Here is a 25,552-nt window from a genome sequence, read left to right as displayed (position 1 = left end):
CAGCGACAAGGAGAAGGTGGCGGATCGATACGTGTGGAACGTCATGTGCGATCAACTAGCAACGTACGAGGCAGAATTTCAATCTTTTGGCTGAGTTATTGTATGCGACTAACTGCTGCTGACTGTAGTGCTGCTGGGGAGCCTGCTACGTCGTCACTGGATCCGATTGAGGATCTGGACGCGCTCTTCTCCAAGATCCTGACCATCTGTACGGACCAATTTCCAGTGATCGACAGCGTCTTCCCTGCTGTAGCCTGCGCCTCCATCCGCGAGCTGCTAGTGGAGCGTTTGTTCAATGACCCAGCGTTTGGGGTTTTATCCTTCTTGGACCAATTTCTCAAAACCCGTCGGTACACTGAATCGCCCCCAGACTTTGAAAGTGCATCCTCTTCCACGTCGTCTTCACCGAACCGAGACTACGTGCGACTGTTGTGTTCATCGTACGAGAGAGCGTGTGTCTTGGTGGCTGAGATCGAAGATATCGACCAGTCAAAAGCAAACAAGCCAGACGCTGTATCAAACCAAGACTCGAGTACCGTCGACGATCACTTGACTGAACCTCCTGCTGCCAACGAGAACGAGAGAATCCACACGTTTCTCAATCTCCAGCTCCATTCTCTGTTTGGCAACCATCGAGACAAGTATCTACAGGCAGAGCTGGACTTGTTGCAAGACCAATTTAAGGACATCATAGCCTCAGTATCGTTTCCCCAGCCGCCCGTACTTTCCCGAAGCAAAGGAGGCGTATCCAAAACCAAAACTGTGGCTACAACAACTGTCACGATTACATCCTCGTCGTCTCCATCGGCGTCCTCCATTCAGTTGGTGTCTTCAGCCTCCACGACGTCGATATCGTCGTCCAATCTCGAGAAAGATATATCCCAATTGGAGTCGTCGCTTGTATTCTTCGAGACTCTCCAAGCGCTGGCGGAAGACGAAGATGTAGCCATCAAGTATGGGGAAGTGCTGAACGAGACAATTGATCGCTGCGACATTGTCTTGAAAAGCTCCGAGCTACGTGGAGAGCTCATCACCAAGGCGTTCACGTCTTTCGTGGCTTCATTTGGAGACGAGTATTTGGGGGTGCGTCGTAGTGTACATGTCCCTATTACGCCTCATCCTGACACAGTTGCCTCTGTAGAAACTCGTGACTTTGACCAAGGAGATTTTACAAGAACAGCGGCTAACTACAGATTCCCCAATGCAGTTTTTATCTCACAGAGGTCAGTAAGACCAGCAAGTTATCTTCAATTTAAGCCTCACATTGCTGAAATGTCACTTTTAGGCTTTACTCAAGCGAATCGGCTTCCTCGACGACCAATTCGAAGCTTTCATTGCGCCGTTGCAGGAGGATTTGCCTACCGAGCTCACGTACGTTGACGCTCTTTTTGACATTGCAGCGATCACTTTTAACGTATTTCCATGTGGTGCTCTTTAGAATCTGCCAAGAGAGCAAGCAGAAATGTCTCAACAAGCTCGAAAGCGCTATCGGATCCGGTCTCCAGCAAGTGTTGACTGTGCTTGAGAAGGCGATTGGCCAGATCCTGACCGCCCACCAGAACAAAGGAGACTTCCTCGGCAGTCAAGCCAGCATGTCGCTCTCGTCCTCCAAGGCCTGTCAGAAGTGCACTGAGTATTTGCAGCCACTCGTGACTGTCCTCTGTCGCGTCCTGGTGCGTATAGAAGGCAACATACACTGCAACTATACTTGACTAACTCAGTACTTAACGTCTCTCATTAGATCGAGGAGAACTGCGATCATTTCCTTGTAGCTCTTACAAAGTCATTCAAAGATCTGTATCTGCAGCATCTGAGGAAATTCCGCTTTGATCCCGACGGCGCCTGCATGCTACTGCGCGACGTGAGCGAATATCGTCAAGCACTCCGCTCTCCGTCCGTGCCAGCAGCAGTCAACGACATCTTCGACCTCTTGCATGAGGTTGCTAATGTGTTTGCACTACCACCGGAGAATCTGGGCGGATTCGTTCGGGAAGGCAAGCTGGCCGCGTTGGACAAACATACGCTGCACCATATCGTGAAGCGACGTTGGGACTACAAGGCGAATGCAGACAAGATAGCTGCGTCGTTGAAAGACGCGAGAGCCGCAATGGACGGGAAATCGACCTAGTTTTCGACATTTCAAAAGCAAGATTTCGATGTTTCGATATTTTTATCCTTAATAACCTGGTTAGTATTTTATTTCCACGGCGAGTCTTGCGTCATTTCGTGATGGAAAAACATTAATTCTTGGCGTTGAGCTCGCAAGAATTGCACTGTATGGGCGTGACGGAGCCGCCTCTTCTTCTCCTCCTCACTGCGTTGCTCCTCCACGGTCTGTAATTATCAGTAAATGTGTAAAATTAAAAAAAAAAATTGAGGCAAACCACGCATCTTGCCGTAACTTTAAGCTCCAATGCCTTCCTTTTTGAAACAAGCAGCTCGTGCTCGGCTTTCAGGCGACACATTTCCAGTTCCAGCTCCGCGACACCCGTGAGCTCCCGTATCTCTTGCACATACTCGGGCAGTTCGCGCCTTCCTTGTTTACACGCGAGGAAGCGCGAACGCTGGCGGTACTCGTAGTTCGCCGAGAGGAGCGCGGCTCGGAGCTGTTAGCACAGCTGAGCCCAGGATGTGAAACATCCAGGGGATGTTGCTTCCCGTGAGTACACCCAACTCTTAGCACGGCCGCTAAGGTTGGAGAGTGCAAAAGCAACACGCAGTTGCTCGGTCGAGATCAGAGCCGCGTCCATCGCGAGCTCTACTTCTCGGACCCAGAAGTGAAGGTTCTCGCCTTCCTTCCCTTCATACGGCTTAACTTCAGCCGTATTGGCTTCGGGTGAGGCGGATTTGCTTCCGCCGCCGGAGCCTGCAGGTTCTCCCGCACATGTGCGATGAGGTCCTGCTCGTACGCGTCAAATGCATTTCAGTCTGTCGGTTGGGCTCTGGTTGCCGTGAACACGGAAAGCTGAGACTCAGCAGATGCTACTATGTGATGGATGAAGGTAACTACGTACTTTTACACGACTCTTTTATTGTTTCCGTCCCAGCATTGACGCGTTCGAGCTGCTCAGACGGTGTTGACACCACCAGGCTCTGCAGAACCTCCATCCCGAAGATGCCTGCCATCTTCCGAACCGACTCGAACTGAGAGTTGTTCATATGGGAGAAGTCGCTCCTATCCATGGGAATGAACTTCGGAGAGGTTCAGGTAGTCTACCCGCGGTGGCGTGGATTGACTACGAGTGCTACCAAGTGTGACGGGGTCACACAGCACCTTGCGCTAGAGGAAGTTATCTTCCGAGAGTATACAAACTCTCAGTGAACGGCAGTTCACAGGTCCCCTCTTTAGTTAAAGAGAGCGAAGTGACCTAAATAAGGTAGATTGTAAACTGAGTATATTTATAGGTAGATTAAGTTTGGGTTTAATACAAACTATAAGTTACCTATAGAAATGCAATGTCGTTTAACCAATGGTTGGCTTTGAACGACCTTGGTACCTTGTACCAAATATTCCGGAGTATGACGTGTCATACTCCTGAAGTGTGAAGTGTCACACTTCATGTAACCAGAATACACTTAGGGCTACGTACCCCGTTACATCCTCCCCCACTTAGGTTCGGTTTACCGACCAATCAAAATGAAGAGGTGTTCGTCACAAACTCTCATTATCAAAGTCGAAAACCATCGACTTGGCCGCGCGAGCGCGGCGGAAACTCACTTCACAGTTAGAGCCTCGAGCAGCAACCTGTGCGCTCTTCGTCTAGGTCTCCACTTCGACCGTTATCATGCCTCGTGGCACTGCAAAGAGCGGTGCTAAGACACGCTCCATGGCTGCTGCCGGTAAGGCGCAAGCCAAGAGCACTAAGCCTCACGGCAAAGGCTCTGCACTCAAGGAGGCTACTCAGGTGGCCTCCGAGGCGATCGGTTCCTCGGGTGACGCGGCTGTGGACAAGCGCGCAAGCAAGCGCCGCAGTCCGTCGCCCTCATCTTCAGACAATCGTCCGAACACTCGGTTCGTGGAACGTGAGTTCAACTCGGGCAGTGAGGACGATGCCGAGTCCGAGAGCACTCACGATGCTCCTGCGGACTCTGTGGGAGGGCACAGCCCAGTGCCCAGTGAGCACAAAGATGACAGCGTGCAGTCGCTCGCTAGTGATCAAGGTGATCACAGTCCCAGGATCTCTATGCGCTCTGAGAGTCCGGTCGTCAAGGCTAAGGGCGCTCCCAAAGCCGGTGGCGATAAGGAAGAGAATGCTCGCAAACGTCTCTCGCTTGCCGAGGGTCTTGCGCGTGCTAAGGCCTCTAAACCCGAAGGCGCCAAGCCCTCAAAGAAGCGTACAGCCTCTAAGTCTCCACTCCGCGAGGAGAAGGAGACTCGTCGCTCCTATCGGAGTATCTTCGACTCCTCGGATGAAGAGGAGGAGTAGGAGGAAGAAGAGGAAGAGGAGGGCGCTATCGTTGAGCCCCGGGAGGTCTCGAATGACCTCGACCAGCAGCATACGCTTGGCAACGTGGAAATTCTCCTGCGTGGGGGTTCGGTGGTGGCACCCGTCAGTCAGGGAGCTGTCATCAACGCAAGAGGGTATTGGCCTCCCGAGGAGAGCTGTGGGCTGACTTCTTCCTGGAGCTTCTCGTCGCTCCTCGTGGTCTTGTGGGTGGTCACACCTCTAGGGGTGTGTACAAGCGTACTCTTGTTCAGAAAAAAACAGCTGTTTGTTGACAGCTTGGAGGCGGCTCGGTGTGTGCTTCTTGGCGCCACACCGCATCCCGTTTAAGGACTTCACGACTTGTCGTAAGAAGCCCGAGACCCGGGGTGGCCTCTATCCACTTTGGGAGTACCCCTGGGTTATGCCCGAGAACTGTCCCACGTGGAGCTCTTGTGAGGACATGTTCTGGGCTTGGGTGGAGTCCTTAAAGTACTCACCCACGGAGTTACGGGAACTCCATGAAGATCAGCTGTTGTCCCGCATCCTGGAGCAGCGTGATCTTCGTGTGAGGTTTGCCCACTTGATCAGCAAGCGTATGCTACCAAGGGGCATCCTGAAGCGCGCGGCTTCTAGCGCTCACGATGAGCGCGGGTACGGTATGTATTCATCGTCCGTACCCCGTTCGGGCAAGAAGCCCCGGACTACTTATGAAGCTGCCGCCGCTTCTGTTCCCAGATTGCGACAGCCTTCGGGCAGTCAATCAGGAGCCGATCAATCGGCTCCCACGAGTTCTCGGAGTGGGCATAACCCCTCCACTTCACGAGGAGCTGTCGCTTACCGCGACGCCGTTGCTCCAGGAGGATCCGCTCCACGTGGAAGTGGACTTCTCCATTCCGGTCAAGCAGGGGCGGAGAGGCCCTCGTACGAGTACGAGTACTCGGCGCCTCCCGAGAGCCACTCTCGTCCGAGTGCTCCGACTGCGGGTCCGACACAGGACCCTGAGGTTGACCGGCTCCGTCAAGGTGTCCTCGTGCTTGAGATTGCACTTGGCCTTGGGACTGGCGGCAATGCTGCCGCCCAGGCCGGAAATCAGGGCGAGCTCGCTCGCCTTGCGGGCCGCCTGGACCTGGTGGAACGAGAGGTCGCGAGCCTGCACCTGCGGGTGGATCGCCGGGCCTCTTCGTCCGATCTGGACGAGGCCTATCGCATGATCCGACGGATCGAGGCTTTGTTGCCACGTCCGGAGCCGCATTTGACGTACGCGTATGGTGCGTACCCGGCGAACTCAACGTACTCGGCGTATGGCGCCGGGGTCCGTTCGTACGGGGCCCCGCTGGTGTACGGTCTTGACGCAGCTTTGCCTCTCAGACCGAGGCTTGGGTGCCTGCTCCGACGCCCTTCTCGATGTCTGTGGTCGGCCCTCGCTTCGACGAGCTGGGGCAAGGGGATCTGCGAGTCAGCAACCCCCTGCGGATCAACGTACCGCTTAAGACGTCGAACATAGAGCGCCAGGTGCGTCGTCATTGACTTAGGCAAGTCAATGGTGTACGACGCATCATGTCTGGCCAGGACTGCAAATGGTCTGATGAAGCGGTGCTTCAGCTTGTTGCTGCTGACAGAGCTGACAGTGTCAAGAGGTAGGTTCCTCGTTCTACACCTTTGCCAGTCCAAATCGGCGACAGTGTAAAGCAAAGTAAAACGTCCCGTAATTAATTTTTTTAATTTTTGAATTTATTTTTTTAGAAAAAGCCTGTCATGCAAAGTTGATTTAGTGTAGTGCAAAACTTTACGTGCCGTACTCCATAGGTTCGCTACGAATAGCTGCCGCCACTGACAACGCACAGTGGCGCGCCATCTTGTTAACCAAGCGCAGATTCATACATGGCAAGCTATGCTCTGCAGCGTTTTCAAGCAGCTGCATCCGGCGCTCTGTTTTCTCTCCGTGTGGAGCAAGAAACATTACGTCATGACTTAAGGCAAGATAAGCCTTAATGCGTGCTTTTAATACACTAAAACACCCTGCCGCACAGTAAAATAGACACAAATGTTAGTACATGTGCACGCTATAATTGTCTGTAAAACGTACCCTCAATCGGGTTACACATGGGGGAGTATGGCGCCAACCGCAACAGCTCCAAGTCCTCCTGCTCAGTAATCAGATCCTCAGTCTGGCTATGAGCAGGAGCGTTGTCTAAGACAATGACAACCGTCTTGCCAGCGAAGTGGTCGCGGTACACGTCGTGGCGCTTGACCGCCTCGTACACCGCGTCCACAAACGCAGCATTGACCTCCATTTTAATGCTGCCTCTCTGTTTAGCGTAGTGCACCAGGCCCACCTCAGGTGACACGGCGCATTGCAGCTGCAGGTTCGCTCCTTTGGAGGGCGGGAGTTTGACAACAGCACGCTGGCCAATTAGAGCTCGGCCCTGTGTACGTTTGCAATACAAATTAAAATTTGTTTCATCGTAATACACAATGAAAGACCCCTTGCGCTCATGAGCCAGCAATGCTTCACCAAACTCCCTCCTCTTTTCGATATTCACATCGTTGTTACATGTTTCTGGCTCAACTCGAACCTATGCAATAAACACTAGCCATTAGTACAATACAAATAAAATATAAATTAAAATAGAGCTTATTACATGTTTCACAGTATACAACTTGTCACACAATTTCTTACTTATTGTGGAGGTGCTGACACGAACTCCAAAGTCGAAGTGCAGCATCTCCTGCATCTGCACGAGCGTGTATTGGCAGTTATCCTCCAGGTATTCTACGAGGGCCTCCTCCATCTCCGGCGTGCACTTAGTGCATGTCGCCCGCGCGCCGCCTCTCTTCTTGATGTCCGGGGTTCCTCGCTCGACGATAGTCCGAGCCGTTGTAGCTGGAATTCCGTTGCAATCGGCTACTAAGGCCCAGTCCTGCCCAGCCTTGTGTGCGTCGAGAACGCGTGTCCGGGCCGCGAGGCCATGCTTTGGTTCTGTTGGCATGATGCCAGAAGAAGAGGTTTTGATGCCGACCACCAGTTAGCTCTGCACTAAATCGCCATTGCTCTAAAGTCAATTTTTGAAAATAAAAATTAAAAATTTATTTGTCACTTAAGTTACTTCATATCGCTTTGCTTTACACTGTCGCCGATTTGGACTGGCAAAGGTGTAGTAACACTAAGTCCCCAACCTCAAATATACTTAAGTTTCCTCTTCCTTGTTTGTCTGAGTACTCCTTTTGTTTATCTTGGGCCGCTGCCATGGCATCGCGGAACCTGCTGACAATGTTCAGCTTGGTATCCATAAAGGATTTCACCTGTTTCCGCAGCGAAACTGATCTCACATCCGAGACCTGGGAGGAAAGGGCTTTCCGAGCCTCCCCCCCCACTTAGAATAGAGGAGTCAGTGTCTCCTCGAAGAGTGAGAGGCACTCTGGGGTGTCGGAAGCCGCTCAAGTAGAACGGCGTGAACCCCGTGGACGCGTGCACCGCGTTGTTGAGCGCAAACTCAACAACTGGAAGCTGCGTCGACCACTACGTGGTGCTGCCGCAGCCACACTGCGCAGCGTGTCCTCGAGCACTCGATTGACGCGCTCTGTTTGGCCGTCTGTCTGCGGATGGTCCGCAGTGGACATCTGCAGACGAGTTCCCCGTAAAGGGAACAGCGTTTTCCAAAACGCAGCGGTGAACCGCGAGTCTCGGTCCGAGACAAACGTCTCCGGGAGACCGTGATAGCGGAACACGCCATCGACGAACAACCTTGCGGCTTGTTCGCCCGTAACAGTGACGGGAACTGGAGCAAGATGTACCATCTTGCTCAGCCGACACACGAACACCAAAATTCCGGTGTTGCCGTGTCCGTCGGCGGGAAGCGCAAAGATGAAGTCAAGACTCATCGACTTCCAACAGTCAGCCGGTACGGGCAGGCTCTGTAGTGGAGCCGAAGAGTGCCCCGCGGGTTTGACCCGCTGACATGTTTCACATGTCTTGACGTACCGGGCGACCCACTTATACATGTGGGTCCACCAGAAGGACTGAGAGACCGACAGAAAGGTCTTCTCGCGGCCCAAGCGGCCGCAGGAGGGCGCGTGATGTGCCTTCGCGAGGATGTCAAACTTCAGATCCTCGTCGTTGGGTACAACCACCCGTGGAGGATCCGTGGGCTCCACCCGGTAATAGAGGAGGCCCTCCTTCAACTCATATCGATGGAGCCGTGAGCGCTGCCGCGACGAGAGCCAGTCGGACTTTGCGCTGGTTCCGGCCATAAGGAACTTGACGATAGGCGCGGTAGCCTCATCGTCTCGATACGCCATGCGTATCCGATCATATAGATCCGTTGTCACCCGCGTGATGTGGGCCAACTCATAGTCGGGACGCCGAGAGAGGGCGTCCGCAAGCACGTTGAGTTTGCCCGGCTTGAACTCGACGCGGAAGTTGTATTCCGCGAAGAAGGACAGCCACCTCGCCATCCTTTGGGAGAGGTGAGGCCAGTTAGTCGCCGTCCTCAAGGACGCGTGGTCTGTGTAGATCACAAAGGGACTAGAGCCCAGAAGGTGAACACGGAACTTCACAAGGGCATATTTCATTGCCAGGAGCTCCTTGTCATGGACAGGGTAGTTCCGCTCGGCGGCTTTGAGCTGCCTGGACTGGAACGAGATGACTCGTTGGTGTCCAGCCGTGTCGGCCTGCTGCAAAGCACACCAGATGGCGTAATCGGAGGCATCGCAGACGACGCTAAACGGCTTCGTCTCGCCCGGCAGGGCCAGGACAGGGCCTCTTGGAGACTGGCCTTGATGCTGTCAAAGGCATCCTGGTGCTCTTGCTCCCAGCGCCAGTCGACGTCTTTCTGAAGGAATCCCGACAAGCGCTTAGCGAAGCTCGCGTACCCTGCGCTGTACTTGTGAAGGTAGTTGGTCAAGCCCAACCACTTTCGAAGATCCTTTTGGAATCGGGGCGTCAGCCATGCTGTTATGGCCTTGACCTTGTCTGGGTCAGCCCGAACGCCCACGCTGCTTACGAAGCAACCGAGAACTTTAATCTCTGGTGACGCAAAAACGCACTTGTCGATGTTGGCGTAGAGCTTGTTCGCTCGCATTACGTCCAACACTCGACGGAGGTGTCCTAGATGCACCTCCATGGCCGTCTTGCCTCCCTCGGCACGGCTAAGGACGAATATGTCGCCGAAGTACGTCTGTACGAAGGTACGCAGTGGGCGGAACAATTGCGTTACCAGGCGATTGAACGTCGCCGGGGCGTTAGACAAGCCCTGCGGCATGACGAGCCACTCCCAAAGCATGCCGCTTGGAGTGCTCACCACGGTGATCGGGATGTCACTCTCTCGCATCAGGATCTGGTAGTATCCGTCTACCAAATTCACTGTACCGTACGCTTCCGACCATGTTGTTTAAAAACACATCCTTTCGTGGAATTGGTGTTTGGGCCGGCACCGTTGCGTTGTTCAGCTTGTTATAAGCGTGAGTCGGACGCCACTTTCCGTTCGGCTTCCGAACGCAGAAAGTCGGCGTCGCGTGCGGGGATTTCGACTCCCGCACCATGCCTGCCTACGCTTTCGCAGTGAAGAATGCATCAATGACCTCGCACTGTTCTCACGGGAGAGGCCATTGTCTCGAGACACAATACTTTGTGCCAGGCACGAGATCAATCTCATGCCGTACGCCTTGATCCGGTGGGAGTTGGGTCGGTGGGTGTTTGTTCACCACATCAGCATACTCCGTCACCAAAGGATATACGGGATCCTTGAATTTCTTCAGGATCTCGGAGCCCAAGCGCGTCTGACGCTGCTTGTTCAGGTCTTCCAGGACGTTCTAGTCCAAGACAGAGGAGGAGTTCAGCTCCTCCTGAGTGGTCTCAGGTCTCATGAGTACCATCTCAGCAATCTCTCCAGCCTTGAGGTTGGTCAGGAAAGACTCGATCGTCATTTCCTCGAGGTTCAGTATCTCTGGGACCTCTGGCAACGGTTCCAAGTGGACACCAGATGCCTTGACGGGTAGACCGGTCTCGCCATCGAAGATGTGATAACACTCTTCCACCGGCCTTGTCGGAGGACCCCGGTCCCTGGACACTGAGTCGCGTGAAGCGACGTTGATCTGAACGAAGTTCAGATCGGACTTGTGGCGGCGGCGGGGGCGTCGTCGTCGACGAAGACCATGACGTGGAGCTTAGTTATACAAGTCTGGGGATGTCAGAGCGCCGACATTCGAGGCACTCGTGGCCTCGTGTGGTACTGTGGTACCCACACAGGAAGCGAGTTCGACGTCTTCCTCTTCAGTTAAGGTCTGGGTGACCGCGTGTGGCACTATGTTACCCACACAGGAAGCGTATCCGACGTCTTCCGCTTCGGTTTAGGTCTGGGCGACCGTGTGTGGAACTCTATTACCCACCCTGAACACGTTATTGTCAGTGTTCGTGACAGCTGCAGCTGTCTCCGGAACTAGGTTACCCGCTTGTGGACCTAAGTTACCCACTTGTCCAGCGCCTCCTCTGGGCGCTGCCACCATCAAAACATCCTCGGAGTCGTCATATACGTCGACGACTCCCAAGCATATGCCGGATGCTTTGGTACCCTGGCAACCCTTGCGGGCGCCCCAAGGCCTGACAGAAGTGATAACATGACCCACCAATGTTCTGTCGGACTTAGCAGGGCGGTGTGGTGAAGTGCTTTCTCAAAAATGAGAGAATGGACCTAACAAGGGGTCCCTATCCCGAATCAGTGACATTTTAAAGTGGTTAGAGAAGATTTGGATTGCCAGGCAGGGATTCACGCTGCCCGAGGTGGATTGGACATGATAAGCGGCATCCCGTATGAGCCGACGATGGATCTGGTATGGATACCGTACGGGAAGGCGGGATCCACCAAGGGAAGACTTGGATCCACCCTCACCTGAGTTCACTTAGGGGGATATGGGATATTCTATGTACAGGTGGATAGAGTGGGGATCTTATGAAGGAAGAAAGGTAGGTGTCATCTGAAGGTGGATCTGGCATCAATGACTAGTGAGAAGGCTAGATCCACCGCGATATGTCCCAGATCCCATACTTCCGAGTCCGGATCCAAGGAGGTGAGGATCCCACACGGAGTGACCTGGATCCAAGATAAGGGGATGGTGGATTCAGTGAATCTCCAACTTTCGTGGAGTGATAAAGACCACAACCCGTCGTAAGACAGTGCTGGGAGATTGGAGGGCTCAGATCCATGACGAGTGTACACTTGCAGAGCGGTGGATTAGGGTGGTCGGATCCGGACAAGTGTACCCATAATGTGACGACCATAATGATTACGCCATGGAGCCGGTGGATCTGATAATAATACAGCTGGGATGGTGGGTCCAGGAGAGAAAGGACATGCAGCCGAGCCTAGTAAGGGATTTAGCAGGTAAAAGACATAGAAGGTAGAAATCCAGGCAGGTATAGGCATAAGTATCAATACAGACTTCAATTTGCACAGTAACACGCAAGTGCCTTCCTGCCCTCAAGAATCGGAACTACATTGGCCGTACGAGCTCGGAGAAGGTTGGGAATTGCAAAACTAGTGTTGGTAGTGATAACTGGATAATACATTGGCCAGATCCTACAACCTAGTGAGCTTTCCTTTACACGTGCAGATCCGAAAGGCTAACCGGATTTACTACTTGGTTGACTACACCCTAGAAGTTCTCAACTCTCAAGATCCCGTCACAGGAGGCGGCAAGTACGACGCAAAGGAAACGCAAAGGCAAGGAAACATACCCGCAAGGCAACCCTACGGCCAATTCCACGTTCTAGGCCCTGGATCCATCAAGCTCGAATATTCGCTTGGGATCCAGAACCAACTACGGACGCAGAGTGAATATTTTACCACTGCTGCTCCACCCATCCCCACGTCTCGCCAGGACACTCAAGCTTCACCACTTGAGCGTTTCGAGAGTTACCGAGAGACCAAATTCCCGCCCTCCCGACGGGTACACAAGGTGAGAAAAGTTCAGCAGAGCACGGATCATCGGGGGACCCCCTCCGTTAGTCGGTGTTTGGGCGCTTTTGGTAAGTTGGATCCAGCAATCTCGCAGATTTTGCTGATCCCGCTACGCTACAATGATACGCGTGCCCGGATCGTTTGGGGACTCGGGATTTCACCATGAGTCCCAAGAAGACGCTCAAGTGAAGATTGAGCCAGGGGAAAAGGCGTCATCGGAGACGCTGCTGAATGAAGCAGATCCGCGGATCGATGGAGTCCTGGGAGAAACGCTGTCGACGGAAGAGAGGTGGATCCGGATCCGGATCTAAAAGAGAAGCTGCTCTATCCTCCCCAGGTCCCCTCGGAGACCCCTGCGGATCTTGACTTACGTCAAGATCCGCTAACAAATCAAGGGAAAGTGAGGGCGAAACAGAATGGATTTGCAGGTTTTACCGGCTAAGCTAACACCGTACCTAAACCCAAGCCCAGTAGTCGAAAAAACGAGAAAGAAGACGAACACCAATAAGACTACGCGAAAGAAGATGCAAGCTCCAGAGTCGGAAATAGACCAAGCTGGATCCAGGTCAAGCTGGTCCGACAAGGATCTCGAGTTTGTGTATCGCCACCAAGCTCTACGCGATTTTCTGCATCTAGATCCTGTCATGCGGATCCTGAATCCACGACAGATCGAAGATCCAAGGGAGCCGGTGAGAGCACCAACGAAAAGGGCGAACCAGTTGGTGGTAGTCAAGGATCTATTACGTTTGCTTACGGATTCAGGCATCGTAGCTGGTGTGTTTGATGCAGAGGATATCTTCGAGCTAGACTTGGATCTCATAGAATCCGCGACGCGGTACCTCTACGTCAGAGTCAAGTCCATCATCACCAGAGAAAGCTCGCTCACTGTTGTCGCCGATGATCAGCCGAGCTGCATCCTCGAACTACGAATCCACGGGCTGAGGATGGGTCAGACACGTCGTCCGAGCCCCGACGCATGACATTGGGACCCTCCAGGGCATCCATGCTGGAAGCGCGGGCGAGGATCCAAGGACAGGAAGCGCCCTCGAGTGTGAAGACTCGGCATCCAGGAGGCCCTACCAATGATCTGATACAATCCAACCAAGATCGAGCCAGATCCAGCAAGGAGCCAGTGGGATTATCGTCAGATCGGGTTCAAGGGAATCGCCGCACAGATCCTGTCTCGCCAGTGGACCAGACGGCCACAGGCTCTTCCGACACTTCCTCGGGCACCCTGCAACGACACTTCGAAGCTGCGATGAGTCGTTTCCTGGCCAACCAAGGCATGAGAGCGCCCAAGCCGCAAGCGCAAGTGTTCCACGAACATGGAGCACGAGACGTGGAGATGGAGTCAGTGGAGGGAGACAACTCAACTGATGAGCTCGACGCAAATGATCTGGATGGCCCATCCCCTTCGCCAGCGGCGGTAGCAACAGCCGTAGCCGGGACGAGTGGATCGTCTATGATCCAGAGGGTACGGATCTCAGCCATATCGAATCTGAAGGAGTTCACGGGCAAGGATCAAGACGAAGCCCAAGCGCGAACATGGATCAGCAAAGTCAAGTCGGCTCTCATGAGAGATCAGGCGTCGGATGCTGAGACGTGTTTGACCTTTGCGGTGCTTCTTAAGCCAGGGCATGCCCAGGATCATATCATATGGATCCATATCGAGAACAGTGAACTGTTTGAGGCTGTCAAAGTCTTCAAACTTGACGGCCAGATCCACTTGTTGGGGACAGTGACGACCTCCACGACCTCCCCGTCGGCCAGTCGCACTGACACCGTCCCGTTGCCCTTGCTTTCTCTCAAAGCATCTGACAACTTGTTGCTGTTGCGAGCAACCGTCTGGCGGCGTGCGAAATGCTTCGACGCCCCAGAATCGATCAAGATTCTAAAGGGATGATCGTATCCCCGTACACATCCGTGTACTACGAGCAACCCGCCGCTGCTCTTCGCCGATTCGAGAGTGCGAAGACTCTCAGGGGCTAAGTCCCCGTGGTACGCGCCACCCGCGCACCCATCACGAAGACTTAGTTCTTCCCCAGTAGGGCGCCCCGCCCCTACTGGTTCCCGGCGTTCCCCTGTCCCCGGGATCCTGGCTTCTGCCAGCGACCCTTGAGGACGGGCTTGGGGAAGGACCGTCTGCGGAGTCTTTCCGCGGGACTGCCTCTCTTAAAGTGGCCCATCTTCCCACATTCGAAGCAGCGGATGTCACGCTGTTCGGCGGACCCGAGTTCCATGGGAACTGGTCCGTTGGGGCGTGTTCGACCGGGAGCCGACAAGGAGCTCCCCGGCCACGCGGAGGCCGGCGTACGCGCCAGGCGATGGCTGTACTCTTCTTGAAGGGCCACTTGAATCGCCTCTTCAAGGGTGCTTGACTGCACCCGGAACAGCTGAGTGCGTGCGGGGCCCACTCGAAGGCCGTCCATGAACACAGTCATCTTGATGTGTTCGTTGAGTGGGTTTCCCACTAGGGACGCCGTGAGCTCCCGTATCTCTTGCACATACTCGTGCAGTTCGCTCCTTCCTTGTTTACACGCGAGGAAGCGCGAACGCTGGCGATACTCGTAGTTCGCCGGGCGGAACGCGGCTCGGAGCTGTTCGCACAGCTGGGCCCAGGATGTGAAACATCCAGGGGATGTTGCTTCCCGTGTGTACACCCAACTCTTAGCACGGCCGCTAAGGTTGGAGAGTGCAAAAGCAACACGCAGCTGCTCGGTCGAGATCAGAGCCGCGTCCATCGCGAGCTCTACTTCTCGGACCCAGAAGTGAAGGTTCTCGCCTTCCTTCCCTTCATACGGCTTAACCTTCAGCCGTATTGGCTTCGGGTGAGGCGGATTTGCTTCCGCCGCCGGAGCCTGCAGGTTCTCCCGCACATGTGCGATGAGGTCCTGCTCGTACGCGTCAAATGCATTTCAGTCTGTCGGTTGGGCTCTGGTTGCCGTGAACACGGAAAGCTGAGACTCAGCAGATGCTACTATGTGATGGATGAAGGTAACTACGTACTTTTACACGACTCTTTTATTGTTTCCGTCCCAGCATTGACGCGTTCGAGCTGCTCAGACGGTGTTGACACCACCAGGCTCTGCAGAACCTCCATCCCGAAGATGCCTGCCATCTTCCGAACCGACTCGAACTGAGAGTCGTTCATATGGGAGAAGTCGTTCCTATCCATGGGAATGAACTTCGGAGAGGTTCAGGTAGTCTACCCGCGGTGGCGTGGATTGACTACGAGTGCTACCAAGTGTGACGGGGTCACACAGCACCTTGCGCTAGAGGAAGGTATCTTCCGAGAGTATACAAACTCTCAGTGAACGGCAGTTCACAGGTCCCCTCTTTAGTTAAAGAGAGCGAAGTGACCTAAATAAGGTAGATTGTAAACTGAGTATATTTATAGGTAGATTAAGTTTGGGTTTAATACAAACTATAAATTTCCTATAGAATGCAATGTCGTTTAACCAATGGTTGGCTTTGAACGACCTTGGTACCTTGTACCAAATATTCCGGAGTATGACGTGTCATACTCCTGAAGTGTGAAGTGTCACACTTCATGTAACCAGGGTACACTTAGGGCTACGTTCCCCGTTACAGATACGCTTCAACTCAAAGTCGCAGCTCATTGTGCACACGCAACAGCATCAGGCCTCGCTCAGGTCGCACGTAACCTCTCGAATAAGCTCCTCTGGATGATGATTCAACGTGCTATTACAATGTAGTTTTAACGAGAAAAACTTTACCCAGTCCGACGCACCGAAAATTTGCAAGAAGTATTTCTCCCGAACGGGACAGATCGCGTGGACTCGCCTGGTATTTTTCTAATAGATGGTCGAAAGTCTCGTGGAGTCGCTGAGTCTCCGTTCGTGTGGCAGGTAGCATACTCACCATGCGTTGCCACTTGCCCTGCGAATCCTGCCACGTTGTAAAGAAATTAATAATTGGTCGAAATTACTATATGGGTAAGACGTTTGTTAAACGTACTTTGGCGACAGTAGTGCGTCCTGTTGTAACTGGTCAGCTCAGCTGATGACACAAAAAGGAGGAATCACGGTAGTGCCTCTGATGACGCTAGATAGGTACCCACTCCCTCTGGATCGCGCAGATAAAACATCTAATTCATTCTTTGATGTTCCTGGAAACTAACAGGTTAACAGCCGCAAGACTCGACTTCCCTTCTATCATGTCTTTTAACGATGATTCAGACTTTGAACAAGTGGAAGATGAGCCTGCTCCAACGACTAAAAGTGGAGCAGTGGGGACACGCGCGACAAGAACGAAGATAGACCTCAAATTGATCACTAATGAGCCCTTTGATGGATCGACCAAGGATGGATTCGTAGACCCTGGCGCTTATGATTGGTTGGAGCGACTCAAAGTACAGATACACCTGGCAGAGACACTCACATCGCGAAAGTGGCCGGAAACGGTGAAGTGCGGTGTTCTTGCCTCCCGACTTACGAGAGAAGCTGGTACTTGGTACAACCGCAACAGCTCTAACCTCCCGAAGGACTCTTTCTGTGGCCTCGCGAACAAGTTCATGGAGAACTTCCGGTGTAAGCTTCCGGTGCAGACGATTGCAGTCACTGTGGCGAACACACGCAAATTTTCCCAGGAAACATATGCTACCTATGCTCACCGACTCTCCCAGATTGCAGCAGGACAGAATCGTGGCAAAGTCAACTCGTATACTGAGCAGCAGGCGCTGAGTACTTTCATCAACCATGCTTACCCTCGCTTCCGTGTTGATCTGGAAGCCAAACTCGATCAAGAAGCGGAGGACGTTACCGGAAAACTTGAAAGCGCAGTGGTCCTACTGACCAAACTAGCCACAAGTGATGGAAAAATTAATCCTAACAAGCGACGCAGCGAAGGTTTTAGCCGAGATGGCAGTGACATGAAACCCCGAAATAGTGGCAGCTTCGGCTACTACTGCCAAGGTCCCTAGGCCCCGTTGGGACTTCTCAGACGCTTTGTGCAAGACATGCAATGAACGAAGACACACGACAAACTACCACGATCGTCATGTCGTCCAGCAAGCCCGTAGCCGTGAAGCTCAAGGCGAACAAAACGAGAGCCATGGTTAAAGACACGGGGTGTTGACGGACACCGAGTTATTTCCGTTTGACCCTGAAACTCAAAACTTTCCGCTGTACATTGACTCGGCGGCTTCTCACCACAGTACTGGGAAAGCAAGGCTGCTGACTAATCTACAGCAATGTGCAGCTCACGAGGTGGAACTTCCGGATGGGAATGTTATGAAAGGTGATCAATGGGGCTCACTGGTCTTATTTGGGACTAAAGGGGCCAAAATTGACGAAGTAGTGTTTATACCAGGTCTAGAGAAAACCCTACTTTCAGTATCGAAACTATCTCAGCGTGGTTATAAGTGTGACTTTACTGAAGATGGGTGTGTAGTCTACGGCCCTCCGCTCCTCCGAGTAAAGATGATTAATGGAGTTTATGGCTACCAAGAAGAAAGTAATACCAGATTGAGTGCAGAAGATGGTGTGGCAGCGGCAACGACGTCTTCAGCGACTATGATCCCTCCAAACTCACTTGAGGACTGGCGCAGACGATTGGGCATTTGCACTACCAAGGCGTTATTGAGCTTGAAAGGAGTGGGTTAGTAAAAGGTCTAAAGATTATTGGCTCCGGAAAAACCTGGACCGTCCATGTGAAGACTGTACACTTGGCAAGATATCCAGTCGCCCGGCACCTCAAGAAGAGAAGGATCTACTTTGCCATGCAGACCTTGCAGGGAAGTACCAGCGAAGCATCCATGGGAACCACTACATGCTGGTAATCAAGTGGCTGAACTATACTCACGTGTACTTTATCAAGACGAAGGATGAAGCTGTGGAGTGCTTTAAAAAGTTCCTACTTATGATTAAAAACCGTGAAGACTCAAGAAAAATCCGTTTTCTACGAGCAGACAATGGAGGGGAATTCATCAACGAGAGTTTAATACTCTATGTGATGAAGCAGGCCTGGGACGACAATTTTCTGAGCCCGACGTACACTACCAGAATGGTGTGGTGGAAAGAACGAACCGAACACTCATCGAGGCGGCACGGATAATGCTGATCCAAGCTGGTTTACCCCACAGCCTATGGGAGTACGCTGTCCGAGCTGCTGCATACATGAGAAATCGAGTAACTTCATGCAGCGAACCATCGACAGCGCCCTACGCTAAGTACCATGGAAAATTGCGACACACTCCAAGGCTGCTGCCGGAAAGACGCAAGCCAAGAGCACTAAGCCTCACGGCAAAGGCTCGGCACTTCAAGAGGCTACTCAGGTGCCCTCCGAGGCGATCGGTTCATCGGGCGACACGGCTGTGGGCAAGCGAACAAGCAAGCGCCGCAGCCCGTCGCCCTCGGCCTCTCCAGACAATCGTCCAAACCCTCGGCTCGCTGAACGTGAGCTCGACTTTGGCAGTGAGGACGAAGCCGAGTCTGAGAGCACGCACGATGCTCCTGCGGGCTATGCGGGTGGGCACAGCCCAGTGCCCAGTGAGCACAAGGACGACAGCGTCCAGTCGCTCGCTAGTGATCAAGGTGATCACAGTCCCAGGACGTCTATGCGCTCTGAGAGTCCGACCGTCAAGGCTAAGGTCAAAACAGATGGCGATGAGGAAGAGAAACCTCGCAAACGTCGCTCGCTTGCCGAGGGTCTTGCGCGTGCTAAGGCCACTAAACCCGAAGGCGCCGAGCCTTCTAAGAAGCGTACGGCTTCTAAGTCTCCACTCTGCGAGGAGCAGAAAGCTCGGTACTCCCATCGGGGCCTCTTCGACTCCTCGGATGAAGAGGACGAGAAGGAGGAAGAAGAGGAAGAGGGTGCAATATCTGAGCCCCGGGAGGTCTCGAATGACCTCGACCAGCAGCATACGCTTGGCAACGTGGAAATTCTCCTGCGTGGGGGTTCGGTGGTGGCACCCGTCAGTCATGGAGCTGTCATAAAGGCAAGAGGGTATTGGCCTCCCGAGGAGAGCTGTGGGCTGACTTCTTCCTGGAGCTTCTCGTCGCTCCTCGTGGTCTTGTAGGAGGTCACACCTCTAGGGGTGTGTACGAGCGTACTCTTGTTCAGAAGAAACAGTTGTTTGTTGACAGCTTGGAGGCGGCTCGGTGTGTGCTTCTTGCGCCACACCGCATCCCGCTTAAGGACTTCACTACATGTCGTAAGAAGCGCGAGAGCCGGGGTGGTCTCTATCCACTTTGGGAGTACCCCTGGGTTATGCCCGAGAACTGTCCCACGTGGAGCTCTTGTGAGGACATGTTCTGGGCTTGGGTGGAGTCCTTAAAGTACTCACCCACGGAGTTACGGGAACTCCATGAAGATCAGCTGTTGTCCCGCATCCTGGAGCAGCGTGATCTTCGTGTGAGGTTTGCCCACTTGATCAGCAAGCGTATGCTGCCAAGGGGCATCCTGAAGCGCGCGGCTTCTAGCGCTCACGATGAGCGCGGGTACGGTATGTATTCATCGTCCGTACCCCGTTCGGGCAAGAAGCCCCGGACTACTTATGAAGCTACCGCCGCTTCTGTTCCCAGATTGCGACAGCCTTCGGGCAGTCAATCAGGAGCCGATCAATCGGCTCCCACGAGTTCTCGGAGTGGGCATAACCCCTCCACTTCACGAGGAGCTGTCGCTTACCGCGACCCGTTGCTCCAGGAGGATCCGCTCCACGTGGAAGTGGACTTCTCCATTCCGGTCAAGCAGGGGCGGAGAGGCCCTCGTACGAGTACGAGTACTCGGCGCCTCCCGAGAGCCACTCTCGTCCGAGTGCTCCGACTGCGGGTCCGACACAGGACCCTGAGGTTGACCGGCTCCGTCAAGGTGTCCTCGTGCTTGAGATTGCACTTGGCCTTGGGACTGGCGGCAATGCTGCCGCCCAGGCGGGAAATCAGGGCGAGCTCGCTCGCCTTGCGGGCCGCCTGGACCTGGTGGAACGAGAGGTCGCGAGCCTGCACCTGCGGGTGGATCGCCGGGCCTCTTCGTCCGATCTGGACGAGGCCTATCGCATGATCCGACGGATCGAGGCTTTGTTGCCACGTCCGGAGCCGCATTTGACGTACGCGTATGGTGCGTACCCGGCGAACTCAACGTACTCGGCGTATGGCGCCGGGGTCCGTTCGTACGGGGCCCCTCTGGTGTACGGTCTTGACGCAGCTTTGCCTCTCAGACCGAGGCTTGGGTGCCTGCTCCGACGCCCTCGTCGATGTCTGTGGTCGGCCCTCGCTTCGACGAGCTGGGCCAAGGGGATCTGCGAGTCAGCAACCCCCTGCGGATCAACGTACCGCTTAAGACGTCGAACATAGAGCGCCAGGTGCGTCGTCATTGACTTAGGCAAGTCAATGGTGTACGACGCATCATGTCTGGCCAGGACTGCAAATGGTCTGATGAAGCGGTGCTTCAGCTTGTTGCTGCTGACAGAGCTGACAGTGTCAAGAGGTAGGTTCCTCGTTCTAGTAACACTAAGTCCCCAACCTCAAATATACTTAAGTTTCCTCTTCCTTGTTTGTCTGAGTACTCCTTTTGTTTATCTTGGGCCGCTGCCATGGCATCGCGGAACCTGCTGACAATGTTCAGCTTGGTATCCATAAAGGATTCCACCTGTTTCCGCAGCGAAACTGGTCTCACATCCGAGACCTGGGAGGAAAGGGCTTTCCGAGCCTCCCCCCCCCACTTAGAATAGAGGAGTCAGTGTCTCCTCGAAGAGTGAGAGGCACTCTGGGGTGGCGGAAGCCGTTCAAGTAGAACGGCGTGAACCCCGTGGACGCGTACACCGCGTTGTTGAGCGCAAACCCAGCAACTGGAAGCTGCGTCGACCACGTACGTGGTGCTGCCGCACCCACACTGCGCAGAGTGTCCTCGAGCACTCGATTGACGCGCTCTGTTTGGCCGTCTGTCTGCGGATGGTCCGCAGTGGACATCTGCAGACGAGTTCCCAGTAAAGGGAACAGCGTTTTCCAAAACGCAGCGGTGAACCGCGAGTCTCGGTACGAGACAAACGTCTCCGGGAGACCGTGATAGCGGAACACGCCATCGACGAACAACCTTGCGGCTTGTTCGCCCGTAACAGTGACGGGAACTGGAGCAAGATGTACCATCTTGCTCAGCCGACACACGAACACCAAAATTTCGGTGTTGCCGTGTCCGTCGGCGGGAAGCGCAAAGATGAAGTCAAGACTCATCGACTTCCAACAGTCAGCCGGTACGGGCAGGCTCTGTAGTGGAGCCGAAGAGTGCCCCGCGGGTTTGACCCGCTGACATGTTTCACATGTCTTGACGTACCGGGCGACCCACTTGTACATGTGGGTCTACCAGAAGGACTGAGAGACCGACAGAAAGGTCTTCTCGCGGCCCAAGCGGCCGCAGGAGGGCGCGTGATGTGCCTCCGCGAGGATGTCAAACTTCAGATCCTCGTCGTTGGGTACAACCACCCGTGGAGGATCCGTGGGCTCCACCCGGTAATAGAGGAGGCCCTCCTTCAACTCATATCGATGGAGCCGTGAGCGCTGCCGCGACGAGAGCCAGTCGGACTTTGCGCTGGTTCCGGCCATAAGGAACTTGACGATAGGCGCGGTAGCCTCATCGTCTCGATACGCCATGCGTATCCGATCATATAGATCCGTTGTCACCCGCGTGATGTGGGCCAACTCATAGTCGGGACGCCGAGAGAGGGCGTCCGCAAGCACGTTGAGTTTGCCCGGCTTGTACTCGACGCGGAAGTTGTATTCCGCGAAGAAGGACAGCCACCTCGCCATCCTTTGGGAGAGGTGAGGCCAGTTAGTCGCCGTCCTCAAGGACGCGTGGTCTGTGTAGATCACAAAGGGACTAGAGCCCAGAAGGTGAACACGGAGCTTCACAAGGGCATATTTCATTGCCAGGAGCTCCTTGTCATGGACAGGGTAGTTCCGCTCGGCGGCTTTGAGCTGCCTGGACTGGAACGAGATGACTCGTTGGTGTCCAGCCGTGTCGGCCTGCTGCAATGCACACCAGATGGCGTAATCGGAGGCATCGCAGACGACGCTAAACGGCTTCGTCTCGCCCGGCAGGGCCAGGACAGGGCCTCTTGGAGACTGGCCTTGATGCTGTCAAAGGCATCCTGGTGCTCTTGCTCCCAGCGCCAGTCGACGTCTTTCTGAAGGAATCCCGACAAGCGCTTAGCGAAGCTCGCGTACCCTGCGCTGTACTTGTGAAGGTAGATGGTCAAGCCCAACCACTTTCGAATATCCTTCTGGGATCGGGGCGTTGGCCATGCTGCTATGGCCTTGACCTTGTCTGGGTCAGCCCGAACGCCCACGCTGCTTACGAAGCAACCGAGAACTTAATCTCTGGTGACGCGAAAACGCACTTATCGATGTTGGCGTAGAGCTTGTTTGCTCGCATCACGTCCAACACTCGACGGAGGTGTCCTAGATGCACCTCTATGGCCGTCTTGCCTCCCTCGGCACGGCTAAGGACGAATATGTCGTCGAGGTACGTCTGTACGAAGGTACGCAGTGGGCGGAACAATTGCGTTACCAGGCGATTGAACGTCGCCGGGGCGTTAGACAAGCCCTGCGGCATGACGAGCCACTCCCAAAGCATGCCGCTTGGAGTGCTCACCACGGTGATCGGGATGTCACTCTCTCGCATCAGGATCTGGTAGTATCCGTCTACCAAATTCACTGTACCGTACGCTTCCGACCATGTTGTTTAAAAACACATCCTTTCGTGGAATTGGTGTTTGGGCCGGCACCGTTGCGTTGTTCAGCTTGTTATAAGCGTGAGCCGGACGCCACTTTCCGTTCGGCTTCCGAACGCAGAAAGTCGGCGTCGCGTGCGGGGATTTCGACTCCCGCACCATGCCTGCCTACGCTTTCGCAGTGAGGAATGCATCAATGACCTCGCACTGTTCTCACGGGAGAGGCCATTGTCTCGAGACACAATACTTTGTGCCAGGCACGAGATCAATCTCATGCCGTACGCCTTGATCCGGTGGGAGTTGGGTCGGTGGGTGTTTGTTCACCACATCAGCATACTCCGTCACCAAAGGATATACGGGATCCTTGAATTTCTTCAGGATCTCGGAGCCCAAGCGCGTCTGACGCTGCTTGTTCAGGTCTTCCAGGACGTTCTCGTCCAAGACAGAGGAGGAGTTCAGCTCCTCCTGAGTGGTCTCAGGTCTCATGAGTACCATCTCAGCAATCTCTCCAGCCTTGAGGTTGGTCAGGAAAGACTCGATCGTCATTTCCTCGAGGTTCAGTATCTCTGGGACCTCTGGCAACGGTTCCAAGTGGACACCAGATGCCTTGACGGGTAGACCGGTCTCGCCATCGAAGATGTGATAACACTCTTCCACCGGCCTTGTCGGAGGACCCCGGTCCCTGGACACTGAGTCGCGTGAAGCGACGTTGATCTGAACGAAGTTCAGATCGGACTTGTGGCGGCGGCGGGGGCGTCGTCGTCGACGAAGACCATGACGTGGAGCTTAGTTATACAAGTCTGGGGATGTCAGAGCGCCGACATTCGAGGCACTCGTGGCCTCGTGTGGTACTGTGGTACCCACACAGGAAGCGAGTTCGACGTCTTCCTCTTCAGTTAAGGTCTGGGTGACCGCGTGTGGCACTATGTTACCCACAGATGAAGCGTATCCGACGTCTTCCGCTTCGGTTTAGGTCTGGGCGACCGTGTGTGGAACTCTGTTACCCACCCTGAACACGTTATTGTCAGTGTTCGTGACAGCTGCAGCTGTCTCCGGAACTAGGTTACCCGCTTGTGAACCTAAGTTACCCACTTGTCCAGCGCCTCCTCTGGGCGCCGCCACCATCAAAACATACTCGGAGTCGTCATATACGTCGACGACTCCCAAGCATATGCCGGATGCTTTGGTACCCTGGCAACCCTTGCGGGCGCCCCAAGGCCTGACAGAAGTGATAACATGACCCACCAATGTTCTGTCGGACTTACCAGGGCGGTGTGGTGAAGTGCTTTCTCAAAAATGAGAGAATGGACCTAACAAGGGGTCCCTATCCCGAATCAGTGACATTTTAAAGTGGTTAGAGAAGATTTGGATTGCCAGGCAGGGATTCACGCTGCCCGAGGTGGATTGGACATGATAAGCGGCATCCCGTATGAGCCGACGATGGATCTGGTATGGATACCGTACGGGAAGGCGGGATCCACCAAGGGAAGACTTGGATCCACCCTCACCTGAGTTCACTTAGGGGGATATGGGATATTCTATGTACAGGTGGATAGAGTGGGGATCTTATGAAGGAAGAAAGGTAGGTGTCATCTGAAGGTGGATCTGGCATCAATGACTAGTGAGAAGGCTAGATCCACCGCGATATGTCCCAGATCCCATACTTCCGAGTCCGGATCCAAGGAGGTGAGGATCCCACACGGAGTGACCTGGATCCAAGATAAGGGGATGGTGGATTCAGTGAATCTCCAACTTTCGTGGAGTGATAAAGACCACAACCCGTCGTAAGACAGTGCTGGGAGATTGGAGGGCTCAGATCCATGACGAGTGTACACTTGCAGAGCGGTGGATTAGGGTGGTCGGATCCGGACAAGTGTACCCATAATGTGACGACCATAATGATTACGCCATGGAGCCGGTGGATCTGATAACAACACAGCTGGGATGGTGGGTCCAGGAGAGAAAGGACATGCAGCCGAGCCTAGTAAGGGATTTAGCAGGTAAAAGACATAGAAGGTAGAAATCCAGGCAGGTATAAGCATAAGTATCAATACAGACTTCAATTTGCACAGTAACACGCAAGTGCCTTCCTGCCCTCAAGAATCGGAACTACATTGGCCGTACGAGCTCGGAGAAGGTTGGGAATTGCAAAACTAGTGTTGGTAGTGATAACAGGATAATACATTGGCCAGATCCTACAACCTAGTGAGCTTTCCTTTACACGTGCAGATCCGAAAGGTTAACCGGATTTACTACTTGGTTGACTACACCCTAGAAGTTCTCAACTCTCAAGATCCCGTCACAGGAGGCGGCAAGTACGACGCAAAGGAAACGCAAAGGCAAGGAAGCACACCCGCAAGGCAACCCTACGGCCAATTCCACGTTCTAGGCCCTGGATCCATCAAGCTCGAATATTCGCTTGGGATCCAGAACCAACCACGGACGCAGAGTGAATATTTTACCACTGCTGCTCCACCCATCCCGAA

At 53.9% G+C, this 25,552-nt stretch overlaps 1 protein-coding gene across 1 annotated transcript; it reads right to left on the bottom strand.

The window, feature by feature from the left end:
- Positions 1 to 6,428: 6,428 nt before the first annotated feature.
- On the bottom strand, positions 6,429 to 7,417 carry PITG_17647 (uncharacterized protein; the record flags this gene model as incomplete). Its single annotated transcript, XM_002896463.1, has 3 exons — positions 6,429 to 6,436; positions 6,514 to 6,853; positions 7,133 to 7,417. The coding sequence occupies 3 exons, from the start codon at positions 7,415 to 7,417 to the stop codon at positions 6,429 to 6,431; spliced, it is 633 nt and encodes a 210-aa protein (XP_002896509.1).
- Positions 7,418 to 25,552: the final 18,135 nt, after the last annotated feature.

Source organism: Phytophthora infestans, genomic scaffold, assembly GCF_000142945.1.
Source record: "Phytophthora infestans T30-4 supercont1.59 genomic scaffold, whole genome shotgun sequence".
NCBI lineage: Eukaryota > Oomycota > Peronosporomycetes > Peronosporales > Peronosporaceae > Phytophthora > Phytophthora infestans.
Note: the sequence above shows the minus strand (reverse complement) of the source record. Positions and strands in the feature narration are given on the sequence as shown.